General features: G+C 49.6%; 1 protein-coding gene across 7 annotated transcripts in view; it reads left to right on the top strand.

Moving 5' to 3' along the window:
• The window catches only part of Ubr4 (ubiquitin protein ligase E3 component n-recognin 4), a 108,052-nt gene that overhangs the window by 33,299 nt on the left and 60,741 nt on the right, over positions 1-14,012 (top strand). For all 7 annotated transcript variants that reach the window (XM_085838763.1, XM_085838761.1, XM_085838765.1 and 4 more), the window contains exons 30-46: positions 1,534-1,635; positions 1,838-1,938; positions 2,173-2,371; positions 3,206-3,394; positions 3,918-3,981; positions 5,141-5,332; positions 5,848-5,918; positions 5,998-6,145; positions 6,441-6,668; positions 7,139-7,309; positions 8,705-8,887; positions 9,636-9,794; positions 10,084-10,236; positions 10,568-10,795; positions 11,598-11,755; positions 12,855-13,026; positions 13,284-13,485. In XM_085838763.1, coding sequence (XP_085694889.1) covers positions 1,534-1,635; positions 1,838-1,938; positions 2,173-2,371; positions 3,206-3,394; positions 3,918-3,981; positions 5,141-5,332; positions 5,848-5,918; positions 5,998-6,145; positions 6,441-6,668; positions 7,139-7,309; positions 8,705-8,887; positions 9,636-9,794; positions 10,084-10,236; positions 10,568-10,795; positions 11,598-11,755; positions 12,855-13,026; positions 13,284-13,485 — 2,720 coding nt within the window. The remainder of the gene's footprint in view (positions 1-1,533; positions 1,636-1,837; positions 1,939-2,172; positions 2,372-3,205; positions 3,395-3,917; positions 3,982-5,140; positions 5,333-5,847; positions 5,919-5,997; positions 6,146-6,440; positions 6,669-7,138; positions 7,310-8,704; positions 8,888-9,635; positions 9,795-10,083; positions 10,237-10,567; positions 10,796-11,597; positions 11,756-12,854; positions 13,027-13,283; positions 13,486-14,012) is intronic.

Below are 14,012 nucleotides of genomic sequence, written 5' to 3'. Positions count from 1 at the left end.
TGTTGTAGCTGTTGATAAGATGCACTACTCCTGCCACCATGTTGGTGATGACAGCTCCTTGGTACTGGGCTTCTGCGCATCCTGTGCTCATGTGGAAGTGTGGGAAGAGGTCCTGGGATCTGCTGTAATGACTGATTCTTAGGAGCAACTGTTGAGAGAGTGGAATGTTAAATGTTGTATCGGGAATATTAGGTAAACGAAGTGAAAAAGGGTTGCTGGGGGTGGGGCATTGAGGCAGGAATGATACTCATGCTCAGTCTTGTGACTGTTGAGATGGGTGGTCTGGGGAAAGGAGGCCTTCGATTTGCCTCATTGGGCTACGCTGTGGGGATGCACAGGACCCTTCTAGGAACTGGTGCTTTCTATCTCCTTACTGTTGACGACTTGCCTGCCTGTCTGCCTGCCTTTTTCTTTCCTCATTTGCCCTGTCCTGTTCTGTGGCCAGGCTGCTTTGAACTTGGGCTCTTCTTACCTTAGCCTCTGCGCTACCAGATTGCGTCACCATTCCTTTAAACAACAAACACTTTTGCATGTGTGTGCGCATGTCCACATGGACACTGGTGTCCTGTGGGACCCAAGGCCGACACTGGGATTTTTACTATTCATTCTCCACGGTGTGCCCCTAGCCAGTGAGCCAGGGCCTGTCGGGTGAGCTGGGCTCAGGCTTTCAGTTGGGCAGTCAGCCAGGCTGCTCCTGTATCCAGCCTTTGTCTCCAGCATCCTGGGCTGCAACACCCACCAGCATCTGTGTGGATATTGGGAGTCTGAACTGTGGTCTTCACTCTTGTGTGGCAAATAGTTGACACACTGAGCATTTCCCAAGCCTCTTCTTTGCTTTTCAAACGTAGGCACTTAGGTGACTTCTCTCTGCAGGAGTGAGTCACCCAGACTCTCTTCTGGAAACAGTCCGATGCCAACCACAGCTGACGCCCAGCTTCAGATGCCTTTCCTCTCTTTATTCAGTTTTATTTCTACTTTCCATTTTGAGATTAGGTCTGTCACAGAGTTCCGGGCTGGCCTGCAACCTGTGATGCTCCGCTTCTGCCTCCCGTGTGCTGGGATTGCAGGTGCGGGAGCTCACACCTGCCTTACTGCTCTTCTTTATTTTTCCCAGGAAATAAGGCAGTAAAACAAAATTGAGGTCTTGCTCTTCTTTTTTTTTTTTTTTTTTTTTTTGGTTTTTCGAGACAGGGTTTCTCTGTGTAGCCCTGGCTGTCCTGGAGCTCACTTTGTAGACCAGGCTGGCCTCGAACTCAGAAATCCGCCTGCCTCTGCCTCCCGAGTGCTGGGATTAAAGGCGTGCGCCACCACGCCCGGCCGAGGTCTTGCTCTTCTTGGGTTAAACATTTATTGAATGTGAACTATATGTCAGTGTTTATGTTAAATCGAGACAAAACAAAACTTGAGGTGTTTGTCTCAAGGTCTAGTCATCAACATGTTCTTCAGAGGCAGTTGGGAGGGCTCTGAACTGTGGTCTTGGTCCTCAGTGGGGCTGGGGGAGCCCATTCCCTGAACTGTGGTCTTGGTCCTCAGTGGGCTGGACGAGTCCATCCTGGAGGAGTGTTTACAGTATCTGGAGAAGCAGCTGGAGAGCAGCCAGGCCCGGAAGGCCATGGAGGAGTTCTTCTCTGATGGGTGAGCACTAAAAGTGGGGCTGGATGTGCCTGTTCAGCTGCCTCGGGACCAAGGAGGCCTGCTTGAGTGTGTGTCTCCTGGGGGAGCCATAGCTTGTGTGGGACCCACAAGTGACCATTTTCCCCGGGGTGAGACTGAAGCAGAAGCAGGACTTCCTAAGTGAGGGTTGATGTGGGTTTCTTATTTCCCCCTCGCCTTGCAGTGGGGAGCTGGTGCAGATCATGATGGCCACAGCCAATGAGGACCTCTCTGCTAAATTCTGTAACCGAGTCTTGAAATTCTTCACCAAACTCTTCCAGCTGAGTGAGTGACAGCTTTTGGTAATCTTCTTATGGGAACTTTGATGTCCGGCTAATTCTGTGCTTGGCTTCTGCCTGAATTTACCCGAAGCATGACAGTCCTAACAAGTGTAGAGAATCCTTCAGAGAAAGTTGGGAAAGATGCTGCAACTCCTGAGGCCTTTTCTCTTCTGGTGTTTGCCCCTTCCTAGGAGGTCTCTGCCTTCCTCACTGACAGAAGACTTTTGTCTTGTTCTAGCTGAGAAGAGCCCTAACCCAAGCCTCCTTCACCTCTGTGGCTCTCTCGCCCAGCTTGCGTGTGTGGAGCCGGTACGCCTTCAGGCCTGGCTCACCCGCATGACAACATCGCCCCCGAAGGATTCTGACCAGCTGGAGGTCATTCAGGAGAACCGGCAGCTGCTGCAGTTACTGACCACGTACATCGTTCGGGAGAACAGGTAGGGAGCTGCAGAACAGCTGTGGCTGCCTTCCCTTTGGGCATTGCACACTGCCCCATTCTAGCACTGTAGTGTGGCTTCTTGAGATTTGCCCTGGAAAAACTTCGGAGCTGACTCGGCCTGTCACTTGCTACCTTACTAGATGTCTTGTGCTGTAGTGGTTCAAGTCCAGTTCTGAAATTGCTGTGTTTATATGTTTAGTGCTTAATTTATAGCACTAAGTAGTTCTAATTAATTAAATTTGTACACTGCCAGTTTCATGCATGTTTGTAATATATTCTGATTATTCTCCCTCACATGCTTTTAAAAATTTTTATTTATCTATCTATAGACAAGGTCTCTGTGTATGTAGCCCTGGGTGTCCTAAAACTCACTCTGTAGAAAAGGTTGGCCTTGAATTCACAGTGCCTCTTAAAGAGATTTTGTTTATATTTTATTTTATTGTGGGAGTGGGAATGCTTGTTTGTCTGATGTCTGTGCACCACTTGTGTGCTGTTGCCTGTGGGAGCCAGAAGAGGGCGCTGGGGTCTGTGGGACAAGACTGACAGGTGGTTGTGAGTTGCCATGTGGTGCTGGGACTCAAACCCAGGCTTTCTGGGATAGTATTGGGTGCTCTAACTGCTGAGCCATTTGTCCAACATTCCCACAGCGTCTCTTATCTCCCTCCTCCCACCCCTACCCCTGCCACACACAAGTTCCCTCCCCATATTCAAATTAACCACGGCCCTCTGTGTGGCCATGAGTTTTGAGCTGACCATTTGTAGCCTGGTGTCTCAAGCGCTCTTAAAAATGAAAGACTATACTTAGAATACCTTTTTTTTTTTTTTTAATTAGCCAAGTTGGAGAAGGTGTGTGTGCTGTGCTTCTGGGCACCCTGACCCCCATGGCAACAGATATGCTGGCGAACGGTGATGGGACCGGCTTCCCTGAGCTCATGGTTGTGATGGCCACTCTAGCCAGTGCCGGGCAAGGAGCTGGCCACCTTCAGCTTCACAATGCTGCAGTGGACTGGCTGGGCAGATGGTAAGAGGGACTTCACCTGTACTGGTGTTCTGTACTTAGAGGAAGGAAGGAAGGAAGGGAAGAAGAAAGGAAGGGTCGTTGTAGCTTACTTCCTTCATAAGTCAGAGTTAGTATAAAGTAAACCTAATTTATTTCATCCTGCCTATCTACCTACACACCGACACACACACATGCACGCACGCATGCATGCATACATGCACACACACGCTTGGCATGCACATATGTGCACATTCCTTTGAGACTGAGTCTCACGAAGTCTTAAACCCAGAATCCTTATCTCAGCTTCGCCAGGGCCAAGATTAAAGGCATGTGTACATGTCTAGCTGTCTATTTTTAGTGGAGTTTCCTATTAATGCTACTGTTGGTCCTAAGACCAGTCCAATCCAAGCCATGTCAACTCCCTGCTGCTTAAACAGACTGGTTCCCTCACAGTATCACAAGTTGATTGGAGGCCTGTGAAGCTGTGTCCTTCCTTTGGAGCCTCAGATGGTTGTGACTTCTCTTTCTTTTTCCTTTGGGGCAGCAAGAAATACCTGTCACAGAAGAATGTGGTCGAGAAGCTCAATGCCAATGTAATGCATGGAAAGGTAAGGCAAGGGAGGCAGCTGAAGGCAGGCCCGGGAGAGAGAAGTCTCTGTGTCTCTGCTGGAGCCTCTGTGTCTCTGGCCTACAGAAGACAGGATGCAGCCCCTCAGTGCCACACTTGCTCCGCAGAGCCCCTCCTAAGCACAGGGACTTACTTGTTGCTGCCTTGGGACAGTGTTCTGGGGGTCACAGGTGGCATCCTCAGCCCCACCATTCTTGTAGAGCTCTGCTCTGTGCAGAGGGGCTCGAGGGTGACAGAAGTTTTAGGTCAGGCTCTTTCCTTGACTCCGCACTCCCAAACCTAGCAGCAGGGTGGTTAGACTGAGGGCAGGCTCTGGTCTCAGAACCCCAGGACATACTGATGACTCCTCTCTCCCTCCCTCTTTCCTACTAATTATTGTCCATTTGTCAGAGTGAAGGGGCTCCTGGGACTTTAGAAATCTGACCCTGATATGTGACTATCAGTGGTTGCTGGTATTTTAATGCAACCATTTAAAATTTATTTTATTTCTTTTTTAAAACTTCTTTCAGGCTGGGCTTGAACTCAGAGATCCACCCGCCTCTGCCTCCTGAGTGCTAGGATTAAGGGCATGTGCTACCATGTCTTGCTTTTTATTTGTGAAGTGTGTGTGTGTGTGTGTGTGTGTGTGTGCGTGTGTGAAGTGTGAAGTGTGTGTGTGAGCACATGCTTCAGCTCAGGCTAGACCCCTGGAGCTGGAGTTACAGGCAGCTCAGGGCCGCCTGGTATGGATGCTGGCCACAGAACCTGGGTCCTCTGTAAGCAGCATGTGCTCTGAGTACTGAGTGTCTCTCCAGCCTCTGTCCACTGGGCTTTGAAGAGACATACAGAACCGGCTGCTCTGGTTTGCACGTCTCTGGCAGGGAGACTGCTGGGAAACCCTTTCAAGCCAGTCTTGTCTTGAGGGGCCTTAGTTTCCATCTGTATTCCATTCTTCAAATTCACTCAGACTTAACGCTGAAGAGTGAGCAAGGCCACAGGAGTTGTTTGTATCTCTCTGAGCCGCAGTGTGCAGGCCATGGAGGAGTTGTGGGGCTGTATGATGTAGTCTTCCCTTTCTGCCTTGATACTGACCTCTGGTCTCCAGTCCTGTTAGAAAGTGCTTGACATGAAAACTAAAGCTTCTTCGTCTTCTCTTGCAGCATGTGATGGTCTTGGAGTGCACATGTCATATTATGTCTTACCTGGCTGATGTCACAAATGCCCTGAGCCAGAGTAATGGTCAAGGCCCAAGCCATCTGTCAGTGGATGGGGAAGAGCGTGCCATTGAGGTGGATTCAGACTGGGTGGAAGAGTTAGCGGTGGAGGAGGAAGACTCCCAGGCTGAGGACTCTGTAAGTGCTGTAGGGGAGGGAATGGCTGTTCAGCCTGTCCAGTGTGCTTGGTACTCTGCCGCCTCGGTGGGCTTGAGGCCGTTGAGTCCTGCTGCCTTCTTCCTGCTCACAAGGCTAATGCAAGAAAGAGTCCGTGGCTGTGCTTCTCTAGCCCTGCAGAGCAGGCGCGGAGCCAGGCTCCTGCTGAAGCAACTTTTCAATAAGTGCATGCCTTTCTTCTCTCCGGAGTTACTTGTTCTGCTTCATCCCATACAAGTTTGGGGAGGGATGGTGGACTCTTGAAAGTATTGAAGGTTTTTGTTGTCTGTCTCCCCCGGTCCCTTTCTTGTCAACAAAACCAAAAGAGGGCACTTGTAATTGTAGGAAGCTTTCAGATAGGTGGCTATTTCAGATCAGGGCAGGTTTCCATTAAATACAGGGGTGTCTCTCCATGGAGTGTTGGGGCAGGTGTATTCTTATGGGACCTTGTATGGAGAGGGACATTTATGATTAAAAAGACCCATTAATCTTTGAAGGATGAAGATTCTCTTTGCAACAAGCTGTGTACCTTCACCATCACACAGAAGGAGTTTATGAACCAGCATTGGTGAGTTCTTTTAAAGTGAGGGAGGCTGGGCCTCCGGTGTTGTTGTGTGGGACTTAGTGCTGACTTTTGTTCCCTGTAGGTACCACTGTCATACCTGTAAGATGGTGGATGGGGTGGGTGTGTGCACAGTGTGTGCGAAGGTATGCCATAAGGACCATGAGATTTCCTACGCCAAGTATGGCTCCTTTTTCTGTGACTGTGGAGCCAAGGAAGATGGCAGCTGTTTGGTGAGTGATGGGACCTTCACAGTCATGTGGGCAACTTGTTAGTAATACAGGAATATCTAAAGCAGACCCACCTCAACTCTGTGTGGCCAAGCATTCGTTGTCATTGTAGTATTGGTGATGAATCCCTTTGTGGCCCAAGCACTTCACTGAGAGCATTAAAAGCAGCATCCTTGTCACATAGTCAGGCCTAACGCTCTGAGGGAGCATGAAGATGGATGTCGAGTGAGCCCCCGACAGTGACCGTCTGACCTGACTGTGGCAGGGACATAGGGACACTGATGGGTTCTGTTTCCAGGCACTGGTGAAGCGAACTCCTAGCAGTGGCATGAGCTCTACCATGAAGGAGTCAGCGTTTCAGAGCGAACCTAGGGTTTCCGAAAGTCTGGTGCGCCATGCCAGCACCTCTCCTGCTGACAAGGCCAAGGTCACCATCAGTGATGGCAAGGTTACAGATGAAGAGAAGCCCAAGAAGAGCAGCCTGTGCCGTACAGTTGAGGGGTGTCGTGAGGAGCTGCAGAATCAGGTGGGCCTTCCTGGTGGGCACTGGTGTACAGGACAGAGTCCAGCAGGCCTCATCAGTGGACTGAACCTCCCCTGCTAGCCCAATTTTTTCTTTCATAGTTATGTAGTGTGCATGCAAGTAGCCCGTCTTTGGGGAAGGGTTTACAGCTAGTGGGAGTGATATTCTGGAACCTACTCTCTTGGCCAGGAGTTCTCACCTGGGCCCAGAATGCAGAAGCCATTGAGTGATTGTGTTTCCCGTTTCCCCTTTCTGTATGCATAGGAGACGTAGTTAAACATGCTAGGTGCCTTGAGTGACTTAGGGTGCCTGTGGGACCTTGGCTTAGAGATCGTCCTCTCACTCTCTACAGAGCCAGGGTTCTGGAGAGGGGATGAGCTCTGCTCCAGACAGTGACTGTCAGGATTGTCTTGTGCGACTCGTGATTTTTATTGATTTTTACTTTTTCATGTGTGTGTTTCCATTTCTCTCAGGCCAATTTCTCCTTCGCTCCTCTCGTGTTAGACATGCTCAGTTTCCTCATGGATGCCATTCAGACCAACTTTCAGCAGGCTTCAGCCGTGGGGAGCAGCAGCAGGGCCCAGCAGGCCCTCAGTGAACTGCACACAGTGGAAAAGGGTGTGGAGATGACGGACCAGCTGATGGTGAGTATGTCAGGGTCTCGAGGTTTGCTGACTGTACAACCTGTGTGTCATGGTGTCTGATAGTGGCCACAGCAACTGAGCAATAGACTTATCAGTGAGTCATAGGCATGCAGAACCTAGAATCTGTGGTCACAGCTTTCCTCAGCTATACTCTGAGCAGTGTAGTAACCCACAGATGAGGTGTGTCTGACTAGAGTCCCGATATTTAGCAAGCAAGTCCTCTTTTTACTAAAGCATATATGTGTATGAACTCCTAAGATGTGAGGAACTCCATTTTGTGGGCACTATAACTGAAATTTCCTTGTATAAAATCGAAAGCCTCTTGCTTGTGTCTCCTTTCCTAAGGCTCAGTAGCTTGCAGAATAGCTTCATCCTTTGCTGACTTCCAGCCTGAGTTGAAGACAGCGTTCCTTCAGTTACTCTTACAGCGTAGGGTGTAACCTGTCAGTCATGTGAGCTGCAGGGATAAGTAAAAAGAACAGGAGTGTGGTTGTGTTATTTAGAAGGGGCCTAGGAGAGCGTGTCTGCCTGTGAGTTGTGCTCAGTGCTAAGACTTATTGGGAACCCCTGTAGGTAGGACCACTTGGCAGTGTGTGGGCAGCAGGTCCAGCCAGAGCAGGACTGACTCCCAGAGCTGGGAGCTCTGGCCAGTATATGTGTGGACAGACACCCAGAGCAGGGCGTTGAAGATTTTAAATACTGACATCAAAATTAAGGGTGGAGGGCTGGTGAGATGGCTCAGCAGGTAAGAGCACCCGACTGCTCTTCCAAAGGTCCTTAGTTCAAATCCCAGCAACCACATGGTGGCTCACAACCATCTGTAACAAGATCTGACTCCCTCTTCTGGTGTGTCTGAAGACAGCTACAGTGTACTTATATATAATAAATAAATCTTTAAAAAAAAAAATTAAGGGAAAATATTCTGTATCATTACCATTTTATAAGTGAAAATGCATTTTAACGTTTGAGAACAGCCAGCACTTCATTTACTTTCATGAGAATTTGACCCTGCAGTTGTAACCAGACTGAAGCAGTAGACTTTAATCAGCAGAGGATAGTGGACTGCAGGCTAAAGTCACTTGCTTGTTTTGAGCTCTGGCTGGCCTGAACTCATTATATAGACCAGGATAGCCTGGTACTCGGACTTCAACCTGCCTCTGCCTCCCAAGTGCTGGGAGTATAATAGGCTTTTGCCACCACGCCCTTCTACTTTTCCTTTGTTGTTAGTAATTTTACTATTTGAGAATTATGTGCATGCATATAATTGATTTTGGTCAGATTCACAAAACCCTGCTGAATGACTAAGGGGTACACTGCCCCCCAGGTGACAGTGGATGAACCCACCTAGTCTTACTTGCTTTGTCCAATACTTTCTCTGCTTCTCCCTTCTGCCAGGTTCCCACCTTAGGCTCACAGGAAGGTGCCTTTGAGAATGTTCGGATGAATTACAGTGGAGACCAGGGCCAGACTATACGGCAGCTGATCAGTGCCCACGTGCTCAGACGGGTGGCTATGTGTGTGCTTTCTTCCCCCCATGGGCGCCGCCAGCATTTGGCTGTTAGCCACGAGAAGGGCAAGGTAGGTCCCATGATTTCTTCCCATTCGTTTTAGGATCTGTGTTCAGATTGATCCTCTGAGGGGAAACACCCACGCTTTGTCTCTGAGGACAAGACTGACCTTATTAAACCTTTTGGCTTGGACCTGAGTATTAGTTATCACTAGAACTGAGATGACTTGGGAAAGGCTCTGGCAAGTAATTGGCTGGTGTTCAGCACAACTTAGTTCCCATCCCTGCCCATTTTTGGACGTGGAAAGGTATAAGCAGAGAGGCAGAAGTTTTCTTAGGAAGTCAGTGTTCCTTGTTTAGTAATTCCTGCTCCAGGGATGCACTCAGTTGGGGAATGCTAGGTATCTTTTCTCTGTTTTTGCCTCTCATCAGGGAGGCTGTCTTACCTTAACTGACAGTGTGGACAGTCCTTAAAGCAGATGATCCAGAAAGTGCTTTATGGGGCGCTTGAGGGCAGTGGTGCCTAGGAATTGGATATGTTAGGAGAAGATTCTGCACAGAGCAGTTGGTTTCATTACTTGCCATTTTGTCCTCATTGGGAGAAAGGGAGAATGAGCTTCCGTGTCTTTCTTTTGGGGAGAAGTAGAGGCTGAACTTTGATCTACAGGTTTTCTAAGAGACTAAATCCACAAAGCCAGGCAGTGACTTACCCTTCTCCCCAGGGAGCCTCCTTAACTGCCTGCCTTAGACTCCATGAGGGCCTGGGGGGGGCCTGGCTGGCCAGCGCCTGGCCCTCAGCAGCTTGCACTCCCTTTGCAGATCACAGTGCTGCAGCTCTCAGCGCTCCTGAAGCAAGCAGATTCCAGTAAGAGGAAGCTGACGCTAACCCGCTTGGCTTCTGCCCCAGTTCCCTTCACAGTGCTGAGTCTTACTGGAAACCCCTGCAAGGAGGACTACCTGGCAGTGTGTGGGCTGAAGGTAAAGACCCAGTGCAGGACTGACCCCTGGAGCCGGGAGCTCTGGCCAAACCTCCTCACTCATAGCTGAAGGCATGAGAGCTGCTGGAATGTAAATGTCTTTCTCTGAGCTCACTCCGTACCTTCTGATTGCTCTGATCTTTGTGTGTTTTGGAAACCTGAGTGTCTAGGCAGTCTGAATTGGAGCTGCAGGCCGGGATAGTAGGAAAAGGGACTCATGGGAGCTCAGGGAGAACTAGCTGACTGTCCCAGGCCCTGTCCAACTGCTCTGTTCTTGAACTCATGTCCAGGACTGCCACGTGCTCACCTTCAGCAGCTCAGGCTCTGTCTCCGATCACTTAGTGTTACATCCCCAGTTGGCCACAGGGAACTTCATCATCAAAGCTGTGTGGCTCCCTGGTTCACAGACTGAGCTAGCCATCGTCACCGCAGACTTCGTCAAGGTTTGCTTTCGTTCTTTCTTGAATACTTAAGTTAAAAAACCAGTATCTGTTATGTTGCCGGGTAGGTCGGCAACCATGTACCTGTAGGAATTATGTCTGTACACACTTGTGACTACTTGTTATAAGTTTGTGTATCTTTTCCTGCTCACTCTTTGAAGAGTTTGGAAAACAAGTTTTTATGTGCACTGTAATGTTTAAGGCCTAACTAGTGGGGCTTGTTGACCGGAGGGTGAGTGGCCATCAGCCTGAAGTTGTAGCTGTTAGAATTCCCTGGCATGTGTTGGGGGTGGGACTGAAAGGTCACTCTTCTTTCCCCTCCTGTCACCGGCAGATTTACGACCTGTCTATTGATGCCTTGAGTCCAACCTTCTACTTCCTCCTGCCGAGCTCAAAGATAAGAGACGTTACCTTCCTTTTCAACGAGGAAGGCAAGAACATCATTGTCATCATGTCCTCTGCTGGGTACATGTACACACAGCTCATGGAGGAGGCCAGCAGTGCCCAGCAGGGCCCCTTCTATGTCACTAATGTGCTGGAAATAAATCACGAGGACCTGAAGGTTAGAGTCACTTCCATGATGAGAAACTTCTATTGTTCCCGTTTGGCTTCCTTACCCTTTCTTGTATGTGCACGCATGTGCTCTTTGCTTCTTTTTACTTCTTAGTGAAAACTAAATCACTAAGGCAATTGGACTGTAAAGTCCTTGCTTCTCCACATCTGTTAACAGAGTAAATGTGTCTCTCAGTTTTATTTTATGTGTATGGGTGTTTGCTTGCATGTATGTCTGTGCACATGCATCCAGCACTGGAGGCACCATGTGGGCCTGGGACTTGATCCCAGGTCCTGAGCTGTCACTCTAGCTCAAAAAACTAATAGTCTGCCTGAACAGAAATCCCCATTAGCTTTATAGTTTCATACCCCAAGTTACACATTGAGCAATTAAACATGTTTTACAGAGACATAAATCCCAAGGCTTACTTGTTTGGAGAAATGGGGAGACTTCCAGTATAGGACATTGCCAGTCATCCTGAGGCAGGTCAGGGCTGCTTTTCCCAGGTGGCTAGCTGTTCACCAGGGCCATTTGCCTACCTGGCAGAGTTGTGCTCTTCCTGGGAGAGGCCTTGCCTTCAGTAGCAGCTTTAGTCAGGGTTATCTTCTCTAAGCTGCCTCTCAAAGCCATACTCCATTAACTAAAATCTAACTTGCCATAGCATAGTGTTTTGTGAGCACGTATATTGGTCAGTCTTCTATAACATCTGTGCATCACGCTCGCGAGTCACTATGAGGCCCACTCATAGGGGTCTCATGCCTGGCGATGGGTTAAAGTTCTGCCCCAGACATGCTTGTCTTTGCTCCTACAGGACAGTAACAGCCAGGTGGCAGGCGGTGGCGTGTCTGTGTACTATTCACACGTGTTGCAGATGCTTTTCTTCAGCTACAGTCAGGGCAGGTCCTTTGCAGCCACTGTGAGCAGGAGCACCCTGGAGGTGTTGCAGCTCTTCCCCATCAACATCAAAAGGTGAGAGTGATCGATCACTCCCTGGCCTCCCAGACACCCTCTCGCAGTGAGCTCTCTGCCTTCCCTTCTCATCCTCACCCCCCTCCTCTCCACTACTGCTTCTCACACTGCGTGTACATGCCAGCTTCCATAGGGTACTTACTGTCCACCTTATGCAGCTCTATGGCCTTGTGTAGTTGATAGACTTGCAAGGTCACCTGTTCTGAGCAGCAAAGTTTCAGTGAAGCACACATTGCAGTGATGGTAGCATGCACCTGACTCCTAGTAACTGACCCATGGCATATCTGAACTCTTAGTCAGGGCTTGTTTTAAGTCACATAGGACAGTTTTGCATTTTTTGTTTTTTTAACTTTGTATTGATTCTTTGTAAGTTTCACATCATACACTCCAATCCCACTCATCTCCCTGCCCCTTTGGATCTGCCCTTTGCCCTTGCAACCTGCCCCACTAAAAGAAAACAAAACAACAGTAACAAAAACAACAACTCAGTGTCGCATAGTCACTCTTTTGTCCACACATCTTTACTTGCAAATGGTCATTGCAATGAGTCATTGCTCTGCCTCTCGAGACCTCTGGCTCCACCATGAGTGCTGCGCTCCTCTCACAGGCGCTCCTCTCAGATCGCCTGTTGTTACCCTGTGCTATGTTTCAGGTCCTGCAGCTTTGGATCTCAGGGGTGGCCCCTTCACACACTCTAGTAGTTCATAGGTGGGGGAAATGTTGGGGTGGGCCAACTCAAAGCCCTGCATCTGGGCCTGGGTAGTAGCTGGGTTGGTCAGAATGCCAGTTCAGCTACACCCACACCACAAGGGGCAAGTTCACTAGCAATGCCCCAGGCTAGCTCACCAATGCTGTAGCCTGCAAGAGACAGAGCCAGCATTCCTGCTCTCTCATCCTGGGATGATTCCAGCTCTACTGTGCTGCCCAGGTGACAGGCAGTGAGGAGGAAGCCAGGGGTGGGGGCTGGGGGTGGGTTGGGGAGGAGGGCATGTGCCCCTCGCTCATGCCCTTGGGGCTGGCTTTGCTGTGCTAGGACAGTCTTTTAAAGAAAAAACTAGACAATGGGGAGTGACACTGTATCCACTTTTGGTGTCTGCAGCTCCAATGGTGGCAGTAAGACTTCTCCTGCCCTTTGCCAGTGGTCCGAGGTGATGAACCACCCTGGCTTGGTGTGTTGTGTTCAGCAGACTACTGGCGTGCCTCTGGTGGTCATGGTGAAGCCAGGCACTTTCCTCATCCAGGAGATTAAGACTCTTCCCGCCAAAGCAAAGGTCAGCGCCCTCTTCCCAGGGTTCCTCACCTAAGGATCTCTGCCATCTCTGTATGGTGGCACAAGTCCGTAATTCTAGGCTGAAGCAGGAGGCTTGAGTTTGGAGGTCAGCCTAAGCTCCATGTAGAGCCCCCATCTCAAGAAACAGGCGAAAGCTGCTGCTGCCTTTGCTGCCTTTTGTATGTGGGCCCTCTGTGGAGCCTGAGCCACGTGTGTGAGAACTAATTCCCTCCCTCCCCCTTTGTCCTCTCCTCCTAGATCCAAGACATGGTTGCCATTAGGCACACTGCCTGCAATGAGCAGCAGCGTACAACCATGATCCTGCTGTGCGAGGACGGCAGCCTGCGGATTTACATGGCCAATGTAGAGAACACCTCTTACTGGCTCCAGCCGTCTCTGCAGCCCAGCAGTGTCATCAGCATCATGAAACCTGTGCGGAAGCGCAAAACAGCTACCATCAGTAAGGCCCCCACCAGAACCCCATGGGCATGGGCTCAGCAGTCTCCTAGACAGTGACAGAGTAGGCCCTGTGCTGGTTACAGCTGGCTTTCCTGCCTTCGTACTTGATGAGGTCAGAGGCCAGTCCTAACCAATTTTCTGAAATAGGCCCATGTGGCAACCACTGCCCACTTTGAGGCAGCAGTTCTTGGTATCCCATAAAGAATGTTATCTTCAGCTTTAGCTTTTCTTTGGGGTTAGGGGAGGTGGCTTCCCCATGCATTTGATCTAGCTGAGGGTAGATCCCTTCAGCTGAGCAGTTTGCAGCAGAGGAGTGTGGACATCAAAGGTTCTGCTGCTGGCTAGGAAAGGACTCTGAAGAAGAGGAAGCACGCTTTTTAGGGATGGTCCTGGCTAAGTGCAATATAGCGCAGGCCTCATCACGTTTCCTTAAATTTGTTCTCGAGCTTCTGTGTTTTGAGATGAGGATGTAGCTTATTGTACTGTAAAGAAATAGATACTGTTGTTATAAGCTGTACAGTCCATACA

Source organism: Mus caroli, unplaced genomic scaffold (assembly GCF_978045245.1).
Source record: "Mus caroli unplaced genomic scaffold, Mus_caroli_1 scaffold_6, whole genome shotgun sequence".
NCBI classification, from domain to species: Eukaryota; Metazoa; Chordata; class Mammalia; order Rodentia; family Muridae; genus Mus; species Mus caroli.
Note: the sequence above shows the minus strand (reverse complement) of the source record. Positions and strands in the feature narration are given on the sequence as shown.